Here is a 27,814-nt window from a genome sequence, read left to right as displayed (position 1 = left end):
TATTCCAATAGCAGCCTAACAAATCTCTGGTTGTTCCCCCTTTAATCCAGCCTACACTACAAGACCTGCTTCCAAAATCATACCAGCAATCAAACCATTATCTTGCTGATAAACTTATGATTGCCTCCCTATTGTCTTCTGCCCTGTAGACCTAGGTTCTCCATTAAATATAACCCTCATTTACTTTCCTACTGTATTTACACATCCCTGCCTTCCACTTAAATGGGATTACTGTGTAGGCAGAATCATGACTCCCTACCCTCAAAACGTCCATGAGCTAATCCCTGGAACACATGAATTTGCTAACTTACATGGCAAAAGGAATATTGCAGGTGTGATTATGTTCAGGCATTTGAGATGGGGGAGATGATCCTGAAGATTCCAAGTAGGTCCGATATAATCAATCACCAGGGTTCTTTTAAAGATGGAAACAAAAGAATCCTAGTCAGAGAAAGAGATGTTATGATGAAAGCAGAGTTGGGGTCATGTGGGGACATGAATCAAGGAATGCAGGCAACTTCTAGAAACTAGAAAAGGCAAGGAATGAGGAGTGGCCGGAAGGTCACCCTGCTGACCCATTTCAGACATCTGATCTCCAAAACTGTAAGATAATAAATTTGTATTATTTTAAGCCACTGAATTTGTGGTAAATTGTTACAGCAGCAATAGGAAACTAATACAATTATTTACCTGCTTGTTTCACTCTGTGATATTGTTCAGTTTACTTAATATGCTTCTTTCTCATTTTTTAAATTTGTTCAGGGGCACCTGGGTGGCGCAGTCGGTTAAGCGTCCGACTTCAGCCAGGTCACGATCTCGCGGTCCGTGAGTTCGAGCCCCGCGTCGGGCTCTGGGCTGATGGCTCAGAGCCTGGAGCCTGTTTCCGATTCTGTGTCTCCCTCTCTCTCTGCCCCTCCCCCGTTCATGCTCTGTCTCTCTCTGTCCCAAAAAAATAAACGTTAAAAAAAAAATTAAAAAAAAAAATTTTGTTCAATCTATCTACCTCAAGGTTCATCCAAATGCTGCTGCGTCTTCCCTGAAACCTTCCTGGAACCTGACCTGGAGCCACATCATTCAGAGACACATTGCTGTCTACTGTGCCAACTATAATAACCTCCAATTAGTCACCTCCACCCAGCCTTGCAGATCTGTGTTCTCACCCGCACTGGACTGCCAAGTCTTCTCAAGGCTTCTAATACCAGTCAAAAATTCAGCAGCCCAGAGCTCACTGGGCTGAAGCTGGCCTCACTTCAGACCAGCTGACTACAAATTCAAGGGTCTCCAGAGTCCTCCACAGGTTCAGTGATTTGCTAGAATGACTCGCAGAACTCACGAAAGTGCTGTACTTAATGCACTTAATGATTACAGTTTTTATAGTACAAAAATACAACTCAGAATGAGTCAAAGAAAGAGATGCATAGGGTGGACTCTGGGACTGGGAAGATTCCAAATGTGAAGCTTCCATGTCCCCAGGAGCACATTATCTCCCTGGCATCCATGTGTGGCGATATATTCTTTGAGTACTGCCAACCTATGAAGCTCACCTGAGTTTTTATTGATGCAAGTAGATGTGATTGAATCATTGCCCCTGTGGTTGAGCTCACTTTCCCGCTTTCCTCCCCTCCTCTGAGATTAGATTGATGCCACATGGCTCAAAGCTCCAACCTTCTCATCACATGATTGGTCTTTCTGGCATGGCCCACCCTCTGTCCTAAGACTACGGGTGTGGCTTGCCCTACACTGAGTCATCTAGTCAGCATAAAATCATCTAGTCATCAAATGCCCACTCTGAGGCACCTCATTAGAAAACTATCAGACAGCGGTCGTTTGGAGGGGACCACCATGAATAACAAAGATACTCCTATCACTCAGGAAATCCAAGGATGTGGAGGTTACCTCCCCAGAACTGATAACAAAGATGGGCCAAATTCTTTATTACACACCCCTAATTGGAATCCTTCTTTGGCTTCCTTACTTTGAAAATGCAGACTACTTAATAGGATATTCCAGGGCCTTCATGAGAAGCAGCCAGATAAAATGGGAATTAAAAAAAAAACCTCTTTGTAAAGAATGGAAGAGCTAATGCTCACTACTTAACACATAGTAGAAACTCCATAAATTCTTTTAAAACTAATTATTGATTGAGAAGAAAAAAGGAAAAGGATAAAACAAACAAAAAAGGTAAGTGGCTTAGCATAGAAATCTATTTCCCAGAGTACTAAGAAAATATGAATTTTGCAGAGATGTTGGGGAGAGAAAAATAAAAATAGCATTTATAAACTAAAAAGGGATGAAGACTTTTTTAAGAACAAAGAGGAAAAATAATAAAACTTTGGTCTCTTTTCCATGGTTCTTGGAAACTGAATGGTTTGGTTAATAGTTTTTTTATTGTGGCTTTTGGATTTAGCTTAGAATCTAAAGACTTGTTTCCTCATTTCTAGACCAACAAATCACTCTCTCTTGTTTTGGTCTTTTTACGAAGTTACTATATCTAAATAGCGTGACGTAACATCACTGTAAAATATTAAAATAGAAAAGTTGACTCTTGAAATAGTATCCAGTGTGTACAATGGAGACAGGAGTTAGAAATGTGTATCGTGGGGGTGCCTGGGTGTCTCCCTCAGTTAGGTGTCTGACTCTGCATTTCAGCTCAGGTCATGATCTCGTGGTTTATCAGTTTGACACTCGCACTGGGCTCTGTGCTGACCGCGCAGATTCTGCTTGGGATTCTCTTTCCCTGTCTCTCTGCTCCTCTGCTGCTCATGCTTTCTCTCTTCCAAAACAGATAAATAAACTTAGGAAAAAAGTGTGTTGCTGAATGCACTGCTAATTTGATATTCTAGATGTCCTACCAAGATATGAGAATAATGTATATAATGTAATAAGACTTTCAGATGATACTGTGTTTGCAAAAAAAAAAATTTTAATTGATGCAATTCCCGTTTCTTCTTCCTATTACTTGAACACAAACAGAAAGATGTCAGCTTATTAGTTTTACTATAATCACGGTTACATTGTTTGATTCTATAACTTTGTGTAGAATACAAAGATATAACTATGGAATACGTGAGTACTAAAAGAGGATGTATACCTCTTTATGTGACTTTAGATTTAGAGAAAATGAAATCAGGAAGAGCAGTCTCCGATTTCTTTTCATCCCAAAATACCCTAAGATACTTAACCCAAGATGAAATTACATGGCGTAGTTGTTATAACAAGAATACCATCTATTATTTTCTCCTATCTTAGAGTTAAAGGATTTTTATTTTTAAAGGAAGTATTTTTCTGCACAATTAATAGTTCAAAAAAAAGTGACTTTCATATTTTAACAAAATATGAATTTAAGAAATTCCCTTATAACTCAGACCCAGGTAGGATAACTACAAATGCACCATGCATAGATTTGACAAAATTACCTCTTCTTATCTTAATATTGGAAGAAGAGGCAAGACAGGAAGCCAGCCTTGTTGGTAGATGGAAATGAAGGAGACAGGATGAACTCCTATGTATTATACCAGTTTCTCCCCATCAGAGTCCTTTACAGCTCCATCCAAAACATGTAAACCTGATGTCAAAATAACATAATATGAACTGATTTGGGCAAATGATTGCAACAACTTTATAATTAAACATCTAGGGAATTATATATATGAAATAGATATCTCTGCACATACTAGGGATTTAATTACATCCTGGATTAAAAGAAATGTTGACCCAAGATTGAAAACAGATGGTCAATCACCTCATGTCCCAATGGTTGCTTTGTAAGCAAGTGACACTGGATTCTGGGCCTCAAGAACGTTTTCCCCCACCTCATTGTTTTTGCCAAATACTCATTAAATAAGAAACACAAAGCACTCCACTGTTAGATTTCTCCTGGGTTTCTTGAATGGTAGAAATCAACAGGATTAGCAATGTTTGATTGGAAAATTGTCTTAAGCATTTACCCTTGTGATTTGTCTCTAATCTGAAAGGAAACAGCAGATTTATTAAATCACCATGTTACATTTTATCCTTCCTACTTGGGAAAACCCCAGATCTGGAATTTAGACTGTGGTTTGTCTCATTTTCTACCTTTATGTTTTTAACTTTATTCAAATGAGCAAATAATGTGAGAAAGAAGGGGATATAGTAGATATATATATACTCGTTATTTTGTTGATGGGACAATGAGCACCCCCCCCAGAAGATGCAAAATGTATTTGAATGGAGAAATATACAAACAATTCTTGTTAATACTTTGTTGATTTCATTGTCATAAAAAACTGAAGTAATTTGAATTTTCCCCCTTAGTCAATGAATTAGATTTTTCCTGTGAGAGGGAGATCCTTTGTTTAATTGCACAAATACATGGACTGAGCCTCAGGCACTATATGGATGCTGGGGATATAATGGTGAACACAATAGGCACATCCTGCAGCCTAACAGTCTAGAAAGAAAGACAGATTTTAAACAAATTATTCAAAATAAAAAATAATTACAACTGTATTATTGGAGCATCATATAACTGAAGGAGAAAAATTATGCGAGGCTTCTGAGGTTAGAGAAACCCTGGCACCTTTGAGGAACTGAAGGAATTCCAATGTGGCCACAGCATAGAGGGCCAAGGTGTGGCTAAAGAGAGAGGCAGGGGCCAGTTCACAGAGTAACCTGAGACCATATTACAAGTTGAGATTGGAGGCTGTGGATAAGGAGGAACAATTGAAACGCTTTTATGTTAAAAAAAAAAAAAGTAATCAGATTTGTGTTTTAAGAAGATCACACAGGGGGTAGCATAGAGGCTAGTTCCAGTAAGAGTTGATATGACTTGTGCTGGGGTGCCAATGGTGTCGCTGGAGGGAAGTGGAGGGTTCAAGTTGGGTATAGGAAAAAAACTGACAGAGCTTGGTGATTAATTGGATATGAGTGGGCAGAAAAAACTTTTGATTGGAGTGAGTGGAAGGATAGAGCTGGCTTTTTACAGAGATAGGAAATGCTAGGAATGAATGTGAATGAGAATGTAAAGGGGATAATTGTAGGTTCTCTTTCTGAGTTAATGAGTTAAAAGTGCCTGTAAGACATCCAAGTGGAATAAACCTTTATCTTTATGGGTCTGGTGCTCAAAAGTGAAGTCCAGGCTGGAGATATTTGGCATCATTTGGATAAATATGATAAAGAAGCCATTGGAGTGGTTGAGATTACTTGGGGAGAGAGTGTGGAGTGAGAAAAGACCGGCCCAGGAATAGGATGACCATAAATCCCAGCTTGCCTGGGATGGTTCCGGTGAACATGCATTGCAGCCTTTTCATTCTCAAAAGTTGACCCAGTTTGGATAATAAATATATAGTCACTCTATTTAAAGCAGAACCAGAGGAATGCCAACATAAAGCTTGAGTGAAGCAAAGCAAAAAAAAAAAAAAAAAAAAAAAAAAAAAAAAAAAAGCCAAAAGGAGAAAATGATGCTGATGCTGAAGCCAAGGGAAGACAGTGTCTCAAAAAATATTGCATATAGAATTGTACAGGGTTTTCTCTTGGATTCCATGATGATGGAATTGAGGGAATTGTATGACAACCAAAAGCTCCGATAGGATAATAGAGTGGAACAAATATTTGTTCAGGAATTCAGGCAGAGATGGGGGCAGGGGTGATCAGTTCTGGAGCAAGATAAGTGCCACTGGTACTGGAAAAAAATGTGTAGGGCTTAGACACTAAAAGTACAAACTAATTTTCTCATCTTGGCAAATATATTGGGGAGACTATTAGGAATGTTAAAAGCAGTTAACTGGAAAAATACTTAACTGCTTCTAGTGCCTCACTCAAGCCATGCCATTTCTTATCCACATGAGTTTGTTATGATTTTTACCCAGCCTGTGAATCCCTTTCCCTCCATCTTCTTCTTTACTCTCAGGATAATGTTCTGGTGTCACCTTCTCCAGAGATCTTCCTTACCGAGGCGGTTCTCTGAGAGTGGGTTCCCTTCTCTGGTCTAGTGCCCATAGCTCTGCTAAGGTTCCTGCTATTTTGCTGTGAAATTTGTCTCTCTTCTTTACCAGATTATAAATACTCGTTCTTAGACTTTAAATACCTTAAAGTCAGGGACAACGTCTTATTCTTATTTATCTTTGTATCCTTGGTCTCTAAACAGGGTTTCTATGTAGTAGAAACTCAATAAATGTTGCATTAAAAAAATGTAGGAGAGAACTCAGAATCATTTTCTTTTTATTGAGGTAAGGTTTACATATAATGAAATGCATGGATTTTAAATGTGTGATTATTGTGTGTGATTACATAAATGTGTGATTATTAAGTGTGATGATTACATAAAAGTAATTCAGTGTAACTGCTATCCTAATAAATAGACCACTTCTGTCATCCCAGAAAGTTTCCCTGTGCTACATTCCCCGTCAATCCCTACTCCTTATCATAGGCAATCAGTGTTCTGATTTGTTTATAGATTAGTTTTTGCCTGTTTTCAGAACTTCATAAAAATGGAATCATATGGTATACTTTTGTGTGTCTGGCTTATTTCATTTAGCATTATATTTGTGAAATTGATCCATTTCGATGTGTGTATCAGTATTCCATTCAATTTTATTGTTGAGTAGAATTTCACTGTATGAATATGCCACAATTTATTTATACATTCTCTTGTTGGTGGACATTTGGGTGGCTTCCAGTTTGGGGCTACTATGAATAAAGTTGTTATGAATAATCATAATATATTGTTGTGAATAATCCTGTAGAAATCATTTCGGGAACATATGTTTCATTTTTTTAAGAAAACACCTAGGAGGAGACTTGTTGACTTGTAGGGTCATAGGGTGAGTGTGTGTGTGTGTGTGTGTGTGTGTGTGTGTGTGACTGTATAAAAAGCTGCCAAACTGCTTTCAAAAGTGATTGTACCATTTTTATGTTTCCATCAGCAATGCATGAGCATTCTAGTTGCTCCACTTCTTTACCACCATTTGGTATTGTCAGTCTTTTATAACCAGCCATTCAAGCAGATAAGAAATTGTATTTCTTTGTGGTTTTATCTCCATTTTCCTGATGAGTAAATGATGTTGAACAGCTTCTTGTGAGCTTGTTGGCCATTCATATATATTCTTTTGCTATGTGTTTTAGTCTTTTGACTCTTTGAAAATGTGGTCATTTGTCTTTTTGTTATAGATTTATAATTCTTTATATATTCTGAATACAAGTCAGATTTATGCATTTCAAATACTTTATCCTAGTCTGTGTCTTGCCTTTTTATTTTCTTAATAATGTCCTTTGATGAGAAAAATTTTTTAATTTTGACGAAGCCCAATCTACTTTTTTTTTTGCATAGTGGTTTTTGTGTCCTTTCTATGAAAGTATCGCTTTTCACAAGATCATGAGGATATTCTATGCTTTCCTCTAGAAGCTTTATAAGGCTAGCTTTCATATTTATATCTATCTTGATACAATTAGAATTGGAGACATTTTTAATAATTTAAAAAGTGCAACTGAGTCACACTCCATTCGGTTGACATTATGAAAAAAAGAAATGCTATTCTCTTATAAAGAGACTCTGGTATCGTTTTGAATACGGTGTAGGCTTTATATTGATAAAGTATAATTTATCCACTTTGAAGCAACATTAACATGCCAGGGCAGATAAGCAACAGACTGGAAACTCAATCATTGTGGTTTTTTTCTAAACTTTTGTATTAGTTAAAGCTCACTGAATTCACCTTGATTCTTATATCTGAGTTTTTAACTAAAATGTGATGGTATAATCAGTTTACTTCATAACACTGGAATGAGCGTATAAAGTGATCATAAAGCTTTCCTGAAACATCAGACTGTATTATAAATCTGCATCAGGAAATGATAAGTTGTGAACTATGTACAAGTTGCTTAAATTACAGACTATCCATAAATGTCCACAAAAATCCCAGTTTTGTGCTGGATATCTCTTAGGACTCCAATGTAGACGAAACTAACATCTTTTAAACCACCATAACTGCATAAACTTTCTATGGCACTGCTAAATAATGAACAGTTTCAACCCATAGTCTCCTTTAATGAATAAGGATTGCTACAGTGATGTATGTTCATGATCTTTACTGTCACAATGAACTGAGTGGGAGCCCAATTGGTGATGTTTGCACAGGGCCTTATAAAAATACACCCGTCAAATGGCACATTGTCATGGAGTACAGGACCACTCATTAATAACACTCTTACTCCAGGATCGAATTCCCTGTATAGTATAAAAAAAATCTCATTAATCTCATTAATTCAGAACCTACTTTGTAATAATTCAGACCTGGTATATGTGATTCTTATTCAGTAGAAAGGTCACAGTTAAAAATAGAAGGCAGAACTCAGAATGACTGTATTAAATAATTATGGGACAAAAAACAACTGTGAGTTTGTTACTCTTTTTCGATCTTTAGTTTTTAATATGGAATGTGCAAGACATAAGCCCAAATTTATTCTTAATTATAACTTACTGTTCAGCTTTCTCACTAGTTAAGACACCCCTCTCTCCCTTTTCCTGCATTTCTTTTTGTCTCTCCTTTCCCTCCCTCACTTTCTTCATTCACAAACCCAAAGCCCCAGGCCGCACATGGCCACACAGACTGACATGTATCAGAAAGAAAGAAAATTAATGTGGCAAGGAGGCTAGTTCTCACTGTATTAATGAGACTTTCTGTATAAAACTAAGGGCAAAGCTTGAATAAGATGTAAATTCTTTATTTTAAAAAGGAAACCCCACACTCATTTAAAAAACATCTTCTGACATTTGTTTTTTCCTCATTTTTAATAAACATTTTACTTGGTATAGTCTTTTTATTCAACATAAATCCCTCAGAGGTAGGAAATACTTCTTGTGTGACAAATCATATAATATAAAACATTTCAAGGCCAATGCAATGGTTCTTCTGAATGCTGAATAATTTTGCTTTGGTAAGAATGCCAATCTCTCATTGGCGATGAGAGATGGGAGAGGAAAGATCTATATATTATGGGGTTGCTGAATATTCCATTTTTTGATCACATTTTCATAAAGATACAACTAGTGGCATGGCATAAGAGAGAGGGCTTATACAATGTACTTTTTAGTCAGAAAAAAACACAGATTTTGCATGCATTTTAGTGCCATGTGGAAAAAAAATTTAAAGCGGTTCATGATTATTATGTTTGTGTGTATATATATAAGGCTCTTTTGGTTATATCTGTTAAATGGTAAGAAGGCTAGCACATTAATTACCGAGGAAAGAAGTCACTCTAGGAATTGTAGGCCATACTCAGGTACATTTCATTATCAACTACCTAGGAACCATATTTCCTGTATCTGATTATTAATGCTGTCCTGTTTCTTACACTTAACCTTTGTGTGTGTGTGTGTGTGTGTGTGTGTGTGTGTGTGTTGGGGGTGCAGGTTAATAAGGAGAAGAACCCCTTTCTTTTTACTTCTACATGTCTCTTGATTGAAACCTTCTGATTGTTTCCTGTATTAGGTCTCACAAAAATAGTATTGAATTTAAAGGTAGATTTGGGATCTTAAGAAAATTACTTTAACCACTACCATGCACATGTGCACAATGGACCCTAAATAAGAATAAGGTATCTTTAGAAGTGTGGGTTGTGCTTGTGATCTGCCATACAAGCACAAATTCCCTATGATGGGCCAGGCAAAAGATATAGGTATATAGGAAAAACCAGAGGAGCCAAATCCTCAGATACATGCTCTTTGATGTGAGAAATTTGCTGTTACCACTGACATCATTGTTTCCACTACACGTGGCTTAGCAAGCAGGGTTGGAGGGTGGCATCAGGTAAGATAGTGAAAATCAGTCTCATGAAATCTTGATACCAGGGTTGAGATCCAGTGCCATGAAAATCTGTCCTTTTTCTTCTTAAAATTTGGAACTGGGATCTTTAAGTAAATTATACTATATTCTTACAGTGGTATATTAGTATTTATTTAGTGTTTTGGGACAGTTTTTAACTAGTAGAATAAAGAGCTGGTGTTCTGCAGTCAAACAAATCTATTTTCAAACCTTAGCTGTGCCACTTGCAAGGTGGGTATTTGTTTTGGGTACATTATTTAATATTTTAGAGCACCAGTGTCTTCCTCTGTAAATCATAATACTTAACTGATACGGTTTTTGTATGGATTAAAAGAGATGATGCATCTAAAATTCTTAGCAAAGGGATTGTTACACAATAAGCTCACGTATGTAATCTATAAATATTATGGATTATCATAATTTTATAACAAAACAGCAGGAAACAAACTTTTACGTCCGTTTTCATCTCATTATGTAGACACATCAGAAAATCTGCACAGAGAAAAAAAGACATCTGCCATCATTCTGTGTTTTTCCACTTCCATTTTGTGTATAGCTAACCATACTTTGTTTTCTGTCTTCAGGTATGTGTGGTTATCTGCTGTGCTTGTTTAAGAAATTCCTCTTCACTTAAACTTCTCTCACAGTCTAATCCAGAATAAGATGTGCCATTCCTCACTTCTCAGTCTCTCCCCTGGATGATGGCAGAGGCTTCCTAGTGACTGAGAGCGATGATCTACTCTGCCTCTCCATCCTCTTCACTACTGACAAGATGATCTTTCTCATGTTACTCCTCTGGTCATGCCCTTTCAACTCTAGAAATGGAATTAAAGCAATGTTGTATGAGCTGTCTTTGGGGAGTCCTCTTCCCCCACTCCATCCTTGCTTCTTCAGTGCAATGCCACCTTATTTCTCACATATTTCGGAGTTTCAAAAATAGATCACTGCTAAAGCAAGTTTCAGAGTCACTCTTTCACAGGATAGCAGGCAGTTTCTTTACAAGGCAACAGAGTCCCTGTGTGCTCTGACCTCTGCTTTCCTACCCAGCCCTCTCTTTATCTTTTCCACCTCCTTACTTTCTGCTTTAACAACTTTGAATTCCTGAACATATTCCCTGATTATTTCACCCATTGTATCTTTGCACATATTTAGCTCTTCTAGAAGGCCTCCCTGTTTCCTCCCCTCCCCCACCCCAATTTTGTTTCCTATCCAACAAATTTAAGCTTAGTGTGCCCTTCTTTGTGCAACATTCCCAGTTCTCCCAGGCTTATATCCATGCTTATATTATTAGGATTATTAGTTGTAAAGAGCAGATACTAAGTCAGGCCACCCCAATAAAATATGGTAGAAAGAGAAAAACGGGGGCACCTGGGTGACTCAGTTGGCTAAGCGTCCGACTTGGGCACAGGTCATGATCTCACGGTCTGTGAATTCGATCCCCGCGTTGGGCTCTGTGCTGACAGCTCAGAGCCTGGAGCCTGCTTCAGATTCTGTGTTTCCCTCTCTCTCTGCCCCTCCCCCACTCGTGCTCTATCTCTCTCTCTCTCTCAAAAATAAACATTAAAAACATTAAAAAAAAGAGAAATATGAATATCATGAGAAAAAGAAAGGAAGAAAGAAAGAAAGAAGGAAAAAAATAAAGAAAGAAAGAAACCACTGTATAGCTGAGCTACCTTAAGAGCCAAGGAGCTTTGGGATCAACAGTAGGCTGGTGGCAGATCTTCAGTGACACACGCCCTGTTAGTACAGCAATTCAGCTATCCCATCCTTTCTGGTCTTCTTTTCTTTCTACCAACCAACTCCCTCACCCTCCATATACCTGGGTTCAGATCCTTGTACCACCACTTGTCAACTGTATAATCTTGGGCAAAATACTAAACCTCTTTGTGCATCATAGGTACAAAGGTTAGATAAGGAAAGCATTAAGATTCCTGTAAGGATAAAATGCTAGCCACTTTTATCCAAGAGGCACATTTTCAACCACATTTTAATACTTCTGAAATTGGGTTGCATTGTACAATTACTGTCTACCAGGCATGAGACAAGTGATGAGGTGGTTATTGCCTGACCATGGGCAAACGTGGTGTTATTCCTGGCTGCATGAGTAGACAACTACAACCTCTTCATGTTTGACTTGGGAAACTATTTAAGGACCATATGAGGTAGAGCTATGAGTTCTGACTATTGTCTGAAAAGCTTCTATTGGCACTTGTGATAAGATAAAAAAAATGCTCCAGTATCAAAACTTGCAGAGTAAGTGTTAGTGGCTTGGAAGAAATTCTGAAAATAATGATGCAGTGTTCTTTGAAGAACTGTTGCATCTTTTAAGAACTTCTGCCCAGTGTTCTTGATGGCCAGAACATTATGTTGTATAGAAAAACACTAGCACTGATGACTGAATCTATAGTGATTCAGAAGAATTAGACTATGAAGAAGTTTTAGGAGCCCTAGTCAACTTATTCTGCATATCTTTTCTTTTCCTGTGTGTATAAGACTGACATATGATAAAAATCTATGTACAAAAGCACATTAAAAGCCCTATCAATAAATAGAAAACAAAACTCTAAGTGATAAGAAAGCATTGTGTCTTATAGTAATCAGCAGTATTTTTTCTTTCATAGTAGTCCATAAAATAAAAGCGTACCATACAAATAATGACATCTTAGATTTGATTAGATGTGGTATTTTGTTTATTACCTAACGATACTCATTTCTCCTAAATTTTATTCACTTACAGTCCTTCATTGCCTTTTGCCTCATGACATCGTAGCTCTATTTCATAAAATAACTGTCTTATTCTCTCCATAACTACCAGGCTTATAATAGCCCAGCTCTTCTTCTTCTTCTTTGTTTCTTTTTTTTTTTTTTTTTTAGCTATATTTAGGTCCTGAGCCCACCTATAATCCAATCAGCTGTGAGGCATAGTTTCATGGTAGAGAATGTCACTACTAGGGCTTCTGCAGGAATTTGCATCACCAGCACTTAGCACCGTACCAAGCACACTACTAATGTACACTTGGTAAATGAATGCATAAACTAAAATGGTCTTGCAAGAAAGGGAAGTCCATGACTTATTTATTGCATACAGTTTGACAGTGAATTGTAAAGTTTTAAATGTTTTTTCAAAAAATCACAAGAGTATCACTAACTTGCTGTTATAAATCTTTGATCTCAATTTTTTATATAGAATTTGAGATCTTTTATGGCTTTGTTTTCTAGTATTTACACAATCTCCTGACATGGGAGAATTTTTCAAGTAATCTTTTCTATGCCTGAATTGGTTAATTCTGGAGCATATATACTGCTTGATGTCTCTGAGATAGGAGCATAATATAATCAAATTGTCATTCCTTGGGTTGGCCAGATATAGTTATAAATATTAGTGATCTCTTATGAACATATCTGTCCCTGAAATTCTTTCTCTTCCCTTTTTTTCCAAAATTGAACAGAAGAAAATGGAAAAGAGTACACAATACCTTTCTAACTTCTCTGATGAATTATGAATTCTTTCTCTCACTCTTGAAGGTTCATAACATTGGAGGAATTGTGTAAACTTTATGAGCTCAAATATCCTTATATAACTGGTTTAATTAAGTAAGTAAGCTCTATGCCCAATGTGGAGTTTGAACTCATGACTCCAAGATCAAGAGTCACACCATCCGCTGAACCAGCCAGCCACTCCATTACTGGTTTATTTTCAGTAAGTGTCCTTAGTATAACTGACCAAATTAGGTATATTTTACCATTCTTTAAGGTTTTCTTAAAACCTTGTGGGCAAAACTTCTATCTATTGTTATCGTATCATTTAATAACTAGGCATGTAATGAACCTTCATATTAAGTTAGATCTTGTCCTCTCTCCTCTTTTCTCACTGGTACTCTGGTCCAAGTTCTGTTTACCACTCATTAGGTTACTGTACTCCTCTCTAAGGCAGTTATGTGACATTAGCCTTTTCTTGCTGCAATCCTCACAGTCAGACAAATCTTTTAGGAAGAGACTCTTTCATCAGGTAACTCCTTTGCTCTTGATTTCCTTGAGATCAAGTCCAAATCCTCACTGTGGCATTAAAATCCCTCTGAAATTTGTCCTTGCCTTAGTTTTCCAATTTTGACAATTATGATTTTACAAAAGAAGCTTTGCTTTCCAGTCACGCCGGTCTTGTAAAACAATTGTGATCATGATGTGCCTGTTGCCTATTTTCTCCTTCTGGTGTTTCCTTCTGCCATGACCTAAAGATCGATTTGTCTTTTTCTTTGCCTCTCTTACGAATCCTATTTATTCTAGAATGAGATTCAAGTTCTTCTTCCTATAATAACTAATATCTTATATTTTATAGCAATATATACTTCATGTTACGTGTCAAAGGAATAATTACTTCCTTTCACTGTTGATTCTTCCCACGGTAGCCAGTGATCCTTTAACATTTTTGAACAGTTTTGTAATTTTTATTTTGGTATGTTGTTTTTCTTCTGAGACTTCTACTCAGCTTGAGCACTCATCCTACTCCATATACTGGCTCCTATAGATTTATGGGTTAACAAAATCCAAATCCATCTTCAAAAGGGAAATATTTTTCTAATACTGATATTATTTTTTTTCCAACGTTTATTTATTTTTGGGACAGAGAGATACAGAGCATGAACGGGGGAGGGGCAGAGAGAGAGAGGGAGACACAGAATAGGAAACAGGCTCCAGGCTCTGAGCCATCAGCCCAGAGCCCGATGCGGGGCTCGAACTCACGGACCGCGAGATCCTGACCTGGCTGAAGTCGGACGCTTAACCGACTGCGCCACCCAGGCGCCCCTAATACTGATATTATTTATAATATATGCACTATATGCACTATACCATATACAGCATTGATATACAAGATTGAGCTTCTTCAAAAGAATGCGATGTGTAGGTACAGATGGTATTTGTAATCAAGGATTTTAAAGAAAGATTTATCCAATTGTGGCATTGCTGGAAGAAGTATATACCTTTTTTAAGTAACTACTTTGAGTGGGAAAACATGTTTTTGGATATATGTCCAAATTTTGGATATATGTTGGTTAAAAGTCAATATCATTATTTTATGATCTTCTCCACTGATATTATAACTTCATACAGGTACAGTAGGTTATTTTTTATCTTTCAGATTCTTCAAAAAGCATCCAATGTATATAGTACATTTTTTGCAGTTTTATTGAAAACTAACACCTTAAATCATAACATGATATTGTAACTTGAGGTAAAAGAGGACTATAAAACACTGATCAGTATAAACTGATGGGTCCAATTGCTAGACTAAAGCGCAATATTCAAGTTTTGATTGAAATTTGAAATGACTTATTTTCAACAATAGGTGGCGCTTCACAGGTTTTTTGTTAGTTGAAATTCATTGGCTCCATGACCTCCCTCTCTGCTATCAATTTTAAAAATTAATACAAACATTAGATTCATATAGTACTTTGGTAATTGGCAGAAACTATCTGCTACCATATCTGGCATACTTATTATCAAATTAAACATTCTAAGAGATTATCAGAAAGAAGCAAGAGTATGAAAGTATGTAGAAGGTTATCTGCTTTCTACTTTTCTATTTATTTTCAATTTTTTTTTTAAATTTTTTTTTCAACGTTTATTTATTTTCGGGACAGAGAGAGACAGAGCATGAACGGGCGAGGGGCAGAGAGAGAGGGAGACACAGAATCGGAAACAGGCTCCAGGCTCTGAGCCATCAGCCCAGAGCCCGACGCGGGGCTCGAACTCACGGACCGCGAGATCGTGACCTGGCTGAAGTCGGACGCTTAACCGACTGCGCCACCCAGGCGCCCCTATTTTCAATTTTTAAAATGCTATCCAATTACTTTTTTAAAACATATATTTGTTTTGTTAAATCCAAATGATTACAAAGAGCTTACAAATTTCATAGAAGATATTTTTATTATTTGCAATGAACTTTATCTTAACTGAAAGTAAAATGTAAATGATTAAACATTCCAGATAAATGTTAAAGTTATCAGGGTCATAAAGTTTCTTAATCTGAAATTATTAGCAGATAGCTGTTCCAAAATCTCAGTTAAAACACACACACAAACTCACACACATACACACATACACATGCACACACGCAGAAATACAATTACTTAAAACTGAGTTCAGCCTTAGAAAAACAAAAGCAGACTGAATTGAAACAATTATAAGATAAATAAATTCATTATTTAGGGATGAAGCACCTAGAAAGAGGAAACCTGAAACATTTCTTCATCATACAGTGTGTCTGAGACTGCTAACTTATAGCTAACTTACAGAATTTATACCGAGCTATAAATTTTACAAAGTACTCCATATACATACATTAAGCCTACAGTAGTGCTACAATTTGGGAAGGTGAAGGATTGTTATTGACTTCAGGTTAGTGATGAGAAAGCAGGCTAAGAGAAATTAAGTGAAGGTCACCAAGCTAGAAAGTGGCAAAGCCGAGACCTGAACTTCGTATCATCTGACGCTACATCAGTTATTCTTTTCTCAATATCATGCCATTTTCACACTTGGAGTATTGGACATAGGGACATTATGGGCAAATATGGCATATTAGCTAAAGTTATAGATCATGATATAGAAGAATGATATAGCCAAAACTCAGATTTTCAACACATGTAACCTATCAATTATTGTTACCACGTGAAATGTATTTGTACATGGAATTTTTTAAATGCTCCAAGAGAATTGCAATTTAAAGAAAACCAAAGTGTTCAAAAATTTTTTCTTGTAAGTTTTTTTGCATTTTCTTTTTTCAGTATAGGAAATAAGGATTAAAGTAGGCAAGCCCCAGGAGATGTTTTAAGTCGTTTTTATTTTAATGAAAACATGATTTTGTTGTTTTGCTGTTTCGCTGTTTCATCTCTGGGGGCAGTTATAGGTTTTAAATCAACCTATGTTCTTATGCATTTGTCTCTGAAGATGAAGATAGCAGTAAATAGTTATGGAAATGAAAGATTAATAGCTTTTGCTGACCAGAATCAAAGATGATACCAGATGATCACTATAGGAGGCATTCAGAAGTCAAATCAGGAGAAGAGGCAGATTTTCTTTTCTTGTGAGAAAGAAGAACAAGGGAAGGTTCAGAAGTGAACATTTAATATTATGGAGAAGGAAAGAAGAGAGGATTTATTCTTCAATTGACTAGATAAGAAATGAAGACTGTTTTGTACTGGGGCAAAGATGTTTCCTTATACAACCTTACCATGTGGATTTAGTTACTAAAATCTTTAATATATAGTAGTGATGCCGTTTGTCTGAACTCTTGTCACTTTGATTCTCTGTAAAGGAATATGACACTTAAGGAGTAGAGGGCAATTCAGAGCCCTTCCATGTGCATTTCTTTTTCCTTCTTACAACTTGTGAAAAATAGAATCACTTGTGACAAAGTATACAAATGATTAGTTGTAGAATTATAGAGTGGACAGAAACTTCACAAATCATTCAGTGTAATTTACTCAATGTATTGTTTGATTTGCCCACTTCCAGAATTTGAAGCCAATACAGAACATTTGTGTTTCAAATAGGGCAGAAGGATGAGAATTGAGCTTATGAAAATAAAGAGAATGTTTATGGAAAATTTACAGAATAGGTTGGTCTATTTCTGTCAACTACAAAGACTGTTTACAAAAGGAAACTGAAAATAAAATGGCTATCCTTGCCAGTTTTTCTTGGGAAGTATAGTAATACAGTGACTATTGCCCTAAAAGGAAAGTAGAGACTTAGTTTCCATTCTTGGTTCTTTATTAATTTATTAGATACTTATAGGCTAACTTACCAATTTATGGGGTTATTTTGTTTCTCAACAAGATAAAAAATTATATTTATTAATATGATTAATTCTTGGAAGAATTAATAAGGTATTATTTTTCAAAAGCTTGGAACACGTTATGATTCTGCTACTTTGGCAAATAAAGTAGATAAATGACTAAGTTAAGCTTCTCAGTACTACACCGTTCTTTGTTTTTTGTTTTTTTAATTACTAGCGGTTGTGAGGAGTTATCAGATTGTTTTTTCATTTTATTTTACTCTTTCTTTCAAAAATCAAATCAGCAGAAGAGATGGCTTCTCTTGTTTCCACACGAAAGTGAACAAGACATCCGGGCTCACTCTCCATTCAAATTTATTCTTTTACACATATCTTAATAGTGAACTGAACATTATCGTTAAGACTTTCCCATGGATATTTACATTGTTTTTCCTTTCCAGGAAAATTTCATACTTCAGCTATCCATTCCTAGGTATGGTAAACAGAAATTAAACTTACTAAATAAAGAGCAATGTCTATTTTAAACTAAAAGTTTAGAATGTTTACAAATTCTTATGAGTTGTAGGTAATCAAAAAAAGAGGCAGGTTTTATTAAATGTCTTCTAGATCAGGTGGCAAGACTACACCTATATTTATTTGTAATGTAATAGTTAGAGAAAAACATACTGATGTATTTTATTGCTAAATGATGTAAAGGGTCATTGGTCAACCTGTGCAGCCTAATATTTGATTTCTAAATAGAACATGACCCATGATGATGCTGTTACAGTTAAAATTTCATGGATTTAACTTATTATTGTAATTCAAAAATACTTAAATCTCATGCAAATTATAATTTTATACATCTGTGGTTGAGTTTGAAGCTTATTTGTAACAGAAATCTTTCAAATATATTTTTATAGGATTTATGGAAGTAGAATGTTCAGTGCTCCCTCTCCTGGTTTTATCATATTGGTGAACTGACCACTCATCCTAAAATTGTGGTAATAGCTGAGAAGACAGTTTTGAAGATCCAAACAGGATACTCTGATATGATATTCTATTTCTGATTTGGCTATTCCAAGTCCATTCATAATGGTCAAGAAACCTATCCATCATTGGTTAAAGTTCATTACATCCCAAAGTATAAAATCTAAGAAAAAAATAGAAAGTATGTACAATAATGTTGATTTTATCTTTTTTAAAAGCCCATTTTAATACCGTTTATATTGAGTGAATATGTAGCTTTCTGGCTTCATTCTTGTTCTATATTATTTTCTAGTGATGCTTCCTTCCTTCTTGTTGATGGTCTTAGCAATGCCCTAGGTTCCAAAGAGGTTAATTCCAAATACAACTTCTAATTTTTTTAAGTGCTCAAACATTTGAAAGTCTCGAAAAAAACAGCTTCAACAGAATCACTTGTTATTGTAAAGAAGCTTAAGAACTGAAAATTTCCATACCCAAATTTATACATGTTCTAGATTTTGAGATTTGTTTTGTTTGCTGTATTTTGTCAAAGACTTTAAGCTACTTCTGATATCTAGTACCTGGAAAAAGTACTTCCTCTCCACTTACTATATGTTTTTGGTTTTTAGGTATCTTTTAAGAATCTCTGTGGAATTTTAAATTTCACATATAGTTATCCTCGCTGAAGCATAAAGTACACAATTTTGATAATAAAGGTCTAAAATCCCATAGGTTGTAAGAAACAAAGCAAGTTTCCTACTGATTAAAATATCTTTTTTTCCCAGTAACAAAACATGTATCATTAAGAATTATAAAACTGCCTGGTAATCTATTTTAATTGATTTCCAATTAACTGATTTTTAAAAGTAAATTAGTTGGTTGTGGATGGGTTTTTTTTTTTTGCAAAATGATACAAATTAATTACAAAATTGAAGAAAGTTGGGGTTTTTGAGTTCTAGGAAATCATATCCCAAACCAAGACAGAGCACTTGTTATAAAATCTACAGCAGGAAATTTCACCTTTATGAGGTAATGTTATATACGTTTGCAGCAAGGAGTGCTACCTTCTGAACCTTCAGATTGCACATATTGTGAATTTTGCTTCAAATACGAACTGTAATGTTATATTATCATCTTTTACATATCAATATACATTTTCTCTCTAGCTGATCAGAAGTGATGGCTTGGCATACAACTTTTTAATCTTCTTTTATTCAAAAGTATTTTTTAACTCAACCTTAAAAGTTGTGTTCACCAATACTTTCACAGAGATTGATATCTCAACTTAAAGGATTCTTCTGTGACAAACTGCATTTGTAGGAATTTTAGAGGTAATCTCAAAGTTTCAGAGGATGTATATCACAGAGAGTACAGGGCAACATTTCCATGTTGGTACACATAAACGAAAGAGAAAACGACTGTTGGAGAAATCCTGTTCCAGGTTTTCAGGCAGCCCGCGTGATTGACACATGATATCACTGGAGGCGTGTCCTGGAGTGGAGGTGGAGGTGGAGGCGAGCTGCTGAAATTCTGCGGAGCCGGAGTGGGATTGCTCTGTAAGGCACGCAGTGGTTTGCAGAGTGATAGCAGCAGACCGAGCTCCTTACCCTGGATAAGGAACTGCTACAGTCGCTGTAAATGTGCCTGAAAAGCAATTTCCAATCTTTGCGTTAGGTAAGAACTGTTTCCTTCCTTTCATTCCGTAGATATTTTAGGAAAGATTAGGTGAGAAATGTTGGCTTTTACAAGAACTTGAACATTTCTTTGAACTCGCTTTGGATGTAAGATTACTGGTTGCATTTCAAATTACCAGTAGTATTCCCACTGCTAAAACTAATGCTTTTAAATGCTACTGTTAAGAGAAAAAACAGGGTCCCTTTCATTTTTTTTTTTTTTTCCTTATCCGAAGGGTAACAAGTTTAAAGTCTGAAACGGTCAGTTGTGTGAAAAACAGAGTGGTTAATGCCGAAGAGGGTCTGGCACTCGGTGTGTGGACCAAATACATGTTTGTTTAGGCATTGTTGGCGACCGAAGCCCGAGCGAAGCAATTGTTTAAAACCTGAATTTCCCGTCTCTGTGTATTGATTTCCAATGCGCAGAGGCGTTGCTTGAACGTTGTTTGAACTCCTAGGCATTCCAAGGGGCAAAAGCACTTCGGCAAAACGTGCAAGACTGCATGTTACTTTGGTTCGCTGCTGACACGCCGACTGTGCGCCGGCCTGTCAATCACTGGAAGCAGCAACAGCCAGCACATGGCAGCGGGCTGCGGGCGGCGGGCGAGCTGGCGAGCGGCCCACCCCGCTCTACTCTCCGCCCGGGCGGCTGAGCGCGCTACGCGTCCAAGTGCCTAGAAAGAAAAGGAAATTAATGTTTTGTTTTGTTTTATTTTCCCATCGATAATCCTCTGTAGCAGGCATTTCGGCCGTGGAACAGGAGGGTCGGAGGACTGGGAGTGAGCGCTGCCCCGGAGAGGCTGACCTGCCAGGACCGGAGTTCCGGGGGACGCTGTGCCCCCCACTTGCCCAGCGTGCAGGATCGGTTAAGTGCCTCGACCTGCGCGGGGGCCAAGAGACGACGCCCCGCCTCTTCCCTTGAGAAGAACCCCTCCAGCCTCAGTCCTTCCACCGCTACCCCTAAAAAAGCGGGTAAAAAAAAAAAAAAAAAAATCCCACCCACCCCCGCCCGGGGAAGCGGCAGCCTCCGCCTCGCAGGCGTGCGCTCCCGGGCTCCGCCGGGGCCTGCGCGGTTCCGTGACCCGCCCGCAGACGCAGGTTCGAGCCCCGTCCCGGGCGCCGCAAAGTCTCGAACGTCCGTGACGTGGATTTTCAGTCGTCAGGGGGCCGCCACTCCTTCCTTTCGCGCGAGGAGCGTTCGGAACCGGAGAAGAACTCACGCGGAGCACGGCGTGCCAGCCTGTGGGCCCGTCACGAACTCTTCTCACTACCGCTCCCCAGCTCGCTTTTCTGGGAGACTCGAGGGCCCCCCCGAAGGGATTTTTTTTTTTCTGGTTCGTGGAAGGGGGCTGCAAGAGAAAAGCCCCAGAGGTGGATGTTACTGAGCTGCGCGGCGAACGCGAGCTGTGAGAGGTCTGCTGCGCCGGGCCGCGCGCGGAGACTCCGAATTGTCCTCCGCAGCCGGAAGGGGGCCGCGGGGAGCGCTCCTGCCCGGTGGGGGCGGGGGAGGCCGCGGGCGGACTCGCCGCAGCAGGGGCAATGCCTCCTCGTCCTCCCCGCCGCGGTTGATGCGGCGTGAGCACGCTGCCGCCCGCACCGGGACCTGGGCCGGGTCGCACGGCTTGGTCCCCAGCTACCGCTTCGACCTAGGTGAGTGTCCGGCGGCCGCTCCCGGCCGGCGGGGGCGGGGGGGGGGCGCGCGCACCCGGCTGGCTCTGCGCGGCAGGTGCGGGCTCCGGGGCTCGGAGAGGGGGAGGGGAAGTGGAGGGGCGACCCCAGCGCGCGGCGCCGCCCCTCCGGCCGCCTCTCTCCCGGGGCGCTCGGGGCTGGGGAATCGGGTGGGCGACCTTCGGCCGCGGCCGAGGACGGTGAGGCAGAGTCTCCCATCCCCAGTTTCCTGCAGTGCTGGCGCGGTGGCCGGGGTTGTCCTCTTGAAGGAGCCCTCCACGCGAAAGATGGATTCTGGGAGGCTTTTGGGGTGTTCCCCGGAGGACTCTGAGGAACTTCGTGACTTGTGCCAACGGCGGGTTTTCTGTGAAGGAGTTTCCTCACACCGGGGGCCGGGAAAGGGCGTGTGTGCGCGCGCGCGCGTTTAGGGAGGCAAACCTCGGAATTCGCGGGTAACCCCCTGGACGGAATTAGTCTGCGCCAAAGCGAGCTTCGACTTTATTCTTGTTTTGAGAGCGGTGGAACGGCGAGGGGAGGGGAGAGGGCGCTGCCACTTTAAAAATGGGAAGTCCGCCCTCCTGAGGTAATGGTAACCTCAGCCTCCTCCCCCTCCTCCTGCCCAAAGAGAGGGAGAGAGAGAAAACTTGTTTTCATTCATAACTTTTTCCTTTTCCTTCCTCTCCGTCAACTATTTATTCACCGCTTCTCCCAGCTCGGATTGCAGAGGGCGCAGCTCCACCGTCGTAACTTGCAGTGTGGCGACGCTTCTCTGCTGCCCCTGCCCCCGGCTCATTTCTTCCCGGCTCTTTAGGAATCCGGCTTTTCCTTTAAAGTGTAGACAGATCTTTATTTCTGACTCTCCATGCCTTGGGCTTGCTTTTGGCGCCTGCCTTAGCTCTCAAGGCTCTCCGCGATCTGTAAGAAATCTTGGCGAGATGCGCAAAAATGGGTCGGAAATCCACGGTGATCCTTAGGATGTGATGGGACTGTACGAAAAGGTATTGGACTTGGAGTCCTGTTTCGGTGGGGAAGACAGGTTGCCGAGAGCGTGCGAGCGTGTTTGGGGCTGGATCCGAGAACTGTCAGTGCTTGAAAAGGGGCTTTGCTTCAGATCAGAGGTGGCTAATTTTCTTTTTATCTGCTAATCTGATTTACCAGGCAGCCTGAACTTCGTTACGACCATCATTTAAAACGCAGATGAAGCATGTGCCTGGTGTTTTTACTACACTCTTCAAATCCTGCACGCCTTTTTCTTAACTGTGGGATCTGACTTAGGACTTGGAGATACTCTGCTTTTAAAGCACTGGGTTAAGAGTTCTTTGCAAGGAGGAATGATCTTGTGTGTGCAGAGTATCGAAGGGGTATTTGAACAGTCCTTAAGGATTCCAGGACTAAACCAGGCAGATCATGAATGTGTTTCTTCTGTTGTACAGAGGAAGGCAGAGTTAAGGAGCAACTTGGGAGATCTTCGTTGGGAGAATGAGGGAGGGCAACTCCAAGAAGTTAACATAGAAGACAGAGTCTATAGACAATCAGTTTAGTTAACAGAATGAAATGGACTTCTGTCTGCCTTATTCCTTCAGCTGGTGTTTTGGCTCAAGGTGGCAGTTGAGAATGGGCATTTTTTTCTTTTCATTCTTGACTCGGAAGGGATCTGTAGACTTTAGAAGGAATTTGTGTGATTCCATTGGTTGAAATTGGAAATGTTCTTACGTTTGGTGGTTTTTTGGTGTGTGTGAAGAATGCATTATAAATTAGAAATAACTTACTATTAGTGTGGAAATACAAATGCTTACTTTTATCGGGATATTACTGTACTTATCTTATTTCAAGAAGCACATTGATTCAGAGTTGGCGGTGCTCTTGAGAATCAAGATCTGTCATGTAAATACAGATTCTTAAATTAGAGGAAATGTGGTAATTAAAATGGCCCAGATTTCTCCATACTGCCTTAAAGGCCTAATCCTTATTTGTACATGAAAGTTATCTTGTTATGTGAGTGACCCCTTAATTTAAACTTTAAAAAAATCCTTTCATGATTTCAAATGTGAATGCTTTTTAACATCACAGCATTGAGTTTTGTGTGTGTGTTGTAGTGGCTGTAAAATACCAAGAGCTGTTGTATTCCTCTATACTCATCTTTACATCTTGTAGATAAATAATGGGTTACCTTTATAATCTTGGTTTCTATGTAAAATGCCCTCTTACTTTGAGATTCCATTTTAGTTTGATGTCTCTTGGATTTTTTGTAATGCATGAAGTATACCTTGACTAATTTCTCATTGTTAATCTAGTGCTTATAACAGTAAACAGCAGAAAGGCCATTCGTAATTTTTAGAAAGTGGATGTTTTCCTGTAAGGAAAACACTGATGAACTGATACGAGCTTTCTTTAGATGAGAGCTGTTCCAGGGCTTATCCTCAATATTCCCTATAAGGGCATACACCATTTTAATTATTTGTTAGATTGACAAACAGGAAGGCATTACTTCTTGATTCTGCTTTTTAGAAGTTGAAAACAACTTTTCACTTTTATGGCATGGGGTCTCTTGCCTGCATTCTTCATCTGTGATGTGGTCCTCAGCCTCTTAGAATTGGACTCTGGCCAGGACCCCAGCATCATTCTAATCCGCTGATGAAGGAGATCATTACCAGGTGGTTTAGGCAATTTGTGACCTGACAGGATTTGCCCCCCCCCCCCAAAAGGGGTTCCTGTCATTTATTTTCTCTCTCTCTCTGTTTTTTTTTTTTTTATTTTTTCATCTTTGATTTCCTTTTAGGATTTCAGATGCATGCCAGGTTTCCACTGATTGCCAGAATTCGCGATCACTACACATGGATCCCCAAAATCAGCATGGCAGTGGCAGTTCATTAGTTGTGATCCAGCAGCCTACATTGGATAGCCGTCAGAGGTTAGACTATGAGAGAGAAATTCAGCCTGCTGCTATTTTGTCTTTAGACCAGATCAAGGCCATCAGAGGCAGCAATGAATACACAGAAGGGCCATCAGTGGTGAAAAGACCTGCGCCTCGAACAGCACCAAGACAAGAAAAGCATGAAAGGACTCACGAAATCATACCAATTAATGTGAATAACAACTATGAACACAGACCTACAAGCCACCTGGGACATGCAGGACTCTTAAATAATGCCCGAGGCCCCATTTTGAGCAGATCGACCAGCACTGGAAGTGCAGCCAGTTCTGGGAGCAACAGCAGTGCCTCTTCAGAGCAGGGACTGTTAGGAAGGTCACCACCAACCAGACCTGTGCCTGGCCATAGGTCTGAAAGGGCAATCCGGACCCAGCCTAAGCAACTGATTGTTGATGACTTGAAGGGTTCCTTGAAAGAGGACCTGACACAGCACAAGTTTATTTGTGAACAGTGTGGGAAGTGCAAGTGTGGAGAATGCACAGCTCCCAGGACCCTGCCATCCTGTTTGGCCTGCAATCGTCAGTGCCTTTGCTCTGCCGAGAGTATGGTGGAATATGGAACCTGCATGTGCTTAGTCAAGGGCATCTTCTACCACTGCTCCAATGACGATGAAGGGGATTCTTATTCGGATAATCCTTGCTCCTGTTCACAGTCCCACTGCTGCTCTAGGTACCTGTGTATGGGAGCCATGTCTCTATTTTTACCTTGCTTACTCTGTTACCCTCCTGCTAAGGGATGCCTGAAGCTTTGCAGGGGGTGTTATGACTGGATCCATCGCCCAGGATGCAGATGTAAGAACTCCAACACTGTCTATTGTAAGCTGGAGAGCTGCCCCTCCAGGGGTCAGGGTAAACCATCATGATTTCTGGAAGTGCGTTGGGCCTCCTGAACTTCTGGCTTTCAAGCTGTGGCTGTTAAAAAGATTCTATGACATACTGGTTTTATTTTCTCTACAATTTTCCCACCTTTCTTCCCCTGTTCCTAAGGTTTGACTCATGGATCTTACTCTTCTCTAATGGATGATCTTCAGTAAGAGTGGACTGTGAAACTGCACCTGGCTCCCACTTATGACAAGAGCCTCTGCCATCCACGCAGGAGGGTATTGAGAGCCAGTGGGCTTTTGTGTAGCCGTTTTGTTCTGCAAGCAACTTTTCAAAAAGTTGTTGTATAAATGAACATACCCACACACATACCCAGTCAATCTGCAGTGATTTAGAGCTGTTTTTGATTGGGTACTCTGGGAGCAGGGAAACTGGTTTTTAAAGAAACAACATTTTTATTGCTTAATTAAGCTATGTGTTAAGTTTGTCTCCAGTAGGGCTGTCTTCATAGCATTGGCCCCTTAAGAAGCATGGGGGGATATATTTTTGTTATAACATAAAAATTTTCGTTTAACCACTGCCCTCTCCTTGCCCCTCAAAGTTCTTTCCCCTCAGTTTTTTTTTTTTTTTCTGGAGATGCCAGGTATTTTTCTTTTCCTATGTAATTTTAGATTTGCTTTACAATATAAATCTTCACATTGGAGATAAATTGGTTGTTTCTTGCTCATCTTTATTCTAGCTTTCATGTTTGTGAAGGACTCAACTACCTTCCTGCCACACCCCACACTTTTTACCAAATTTCTCGTCATTGAGGGCACTTGGATAACTGAAGTTGATATTTACAGCTGATCAATCTATAGGTGTCACAGAACTATGCTGCCTAAAGTGATCTTGGCCCTTTAATGGTCCTTTTGGCCCTTTGGTTAGCTAACAGCTGGGTAATTCTAATTTTTTCTGTGTTTTCATTGCCTTAACCACAAATTGTGGTGCTTTTTTTGTATATTTTATGTATAAATCACAAAGTTGAATTCTGACTATTTTTAAGACAAAAGTCTGTTAAACTTTTTTATTGTAAAGAATATTTATTATGCGAATCTATTATTTTATGATATTTATTGCAAAAGACTGTTGAAATGTACTCATGTCTGAATATAACAAAATATCAATACGTAACGGAAAGTAAGGTGACACAAAGAAAGTACCTATGTTAACTATAATGCAGAAAATATATTAATTAATGAAACCGTCTCTTGATTTCTTCATTTATTAGCCTGTACTATTATGGTGATTTTTGTCATTTGCTTTGACTCTTTCTTCATGCACACCCATTTTATCTCTTAGGTGAGCTCAGATTTAGATGTTTCCTGGGAAGTGCATTAATCAAAATTTTGTGATCCAAATTATCTTTCAACGGATGCCCTAATGAATCACTTTATAAAGTGAACTTTTTTTTGCAGTTAATATTAACAATCACTCTCTACTTTGGCTATTTTGTAAGCAAGAGGTTTTGTGTATATCATAATTTCTTGGAAAATGGAACATATCTGTAATTTATGAAAATGTTTTATTTTCTTGGATTAGTCAAAAATTAGTCTTTATCAGTAAAACTTAAAGAACTTAGTTCTGTATGCATGCTAGGAGTCTCTAGCTCTGTCACTTTAGTAAAACATGCTAGATGTTAGAGTGTACCAAGAGAAATAGTTCACATTATCAAAGAGAGGCTTTAAAAACATTCCTGTCCCTACCTTTTTATTTTAATAAGTGTTTAGTATGGCCTGATCAAATGACATTTTGTCATGTTCTGTGGAATAAGATATCTCAGGGCCTGAAACTTTATATAGACAAAATAAATATTTTTATTTTTTGATCTGCTGAAACCACTCATAGCTAGAATCTTTGATCTGATAAAATTTCGTTTATGTGAATCTTCAAACTCAGTTTTATCCAATTCCCCATGCCTAAGTGCTATGTCAAACCTGAATAATTCTCTGCATTTCAGAATAAGATGCTGACAAAATTTGAACCTGTGATTTAGGCTACCAAAACTTTTTCTTACCAGCTTTTTTGTTTTGGTCATTATCTTTTAGATGATTTGGCTACTTGTTTTAGTACTTCTTTGTAAACGAGCCTTGATTTTGTTTTAATTGGACAAGGCATAAGTGATAGAAACTTGTCTTAATCCT

General features: G+C 38.8%; 1 protein-coding gene across 2 annotated transcripts; it reads left to right on the top strand.

Annotated features, from left to right (window-relative positions):
- Positions 1 to 21,747: 21,747 nt before the first annotated feature.
- On the top strand, positions 21,748 to 26,879 carry SPRY1 (sprouty RTK signaling antagonist 1). Of its 2 annotated transcripts, none has more exons than XM_040474487.1 (2): positions 21,748 to 21,860; positions 24,658 to 26,879. In XM_040474487.1, exon 2 carries the CDS (start codon positions 24,713 to 24,715, stop codon positions 25,670 to 25,672), a length of 960 nt encoding a protein of 319 aa, XP_040330421.1. In that variant the 5' UTR covers positions 21,748 to 21,860; positions 24,658 to 24,712; the 3' UTR covers positions 25,673 to 26,879. The 2 variants fall into 2 exon arrangements, with proteins under 2 accessions (XP_040330421.1, XP_040330429.1); XM_040474495.1 differs by lacking the exon at positions 21,748 to 21,860 and adding an exon at positions 22,064 to 22,876.
- The last annotated feature ends 935 nt before the right edge of the window (positions 26,880 to 27,814 follow it).

The sequence above is a fragment of the Herpailurus yagouaroundi genome, unplaced genomic scaffold (assembly GCF_014898765.1).
Source record: "Herpailurus yagouaroundi ecotype Mexico unplaced genomic scaffold, PumYag 28, whole genome shotgun sequence".
Classification (NCBI taxonomy): domain Eukaryota; kingdom Metazoa; phylum Chordata; class Mammalia; order Carnivora; family Felidae; genus Herpailurus; species Herpailurus yagouaroundi.
The sequence above is the reverse complement of the archived record's forward strand: the minus strand, read 5'-3'. Positions and strand labels throughout refer to the sequence as shown.

Coding starts and splice junctions, on each gene's coding strand:
- SPRY1 (XM_040474487.1), top strand. CDS start 24,713: ATGGATCCCCAAAATCAGCATGGCAGTGGCAGTTCATTAGTTGTGATC.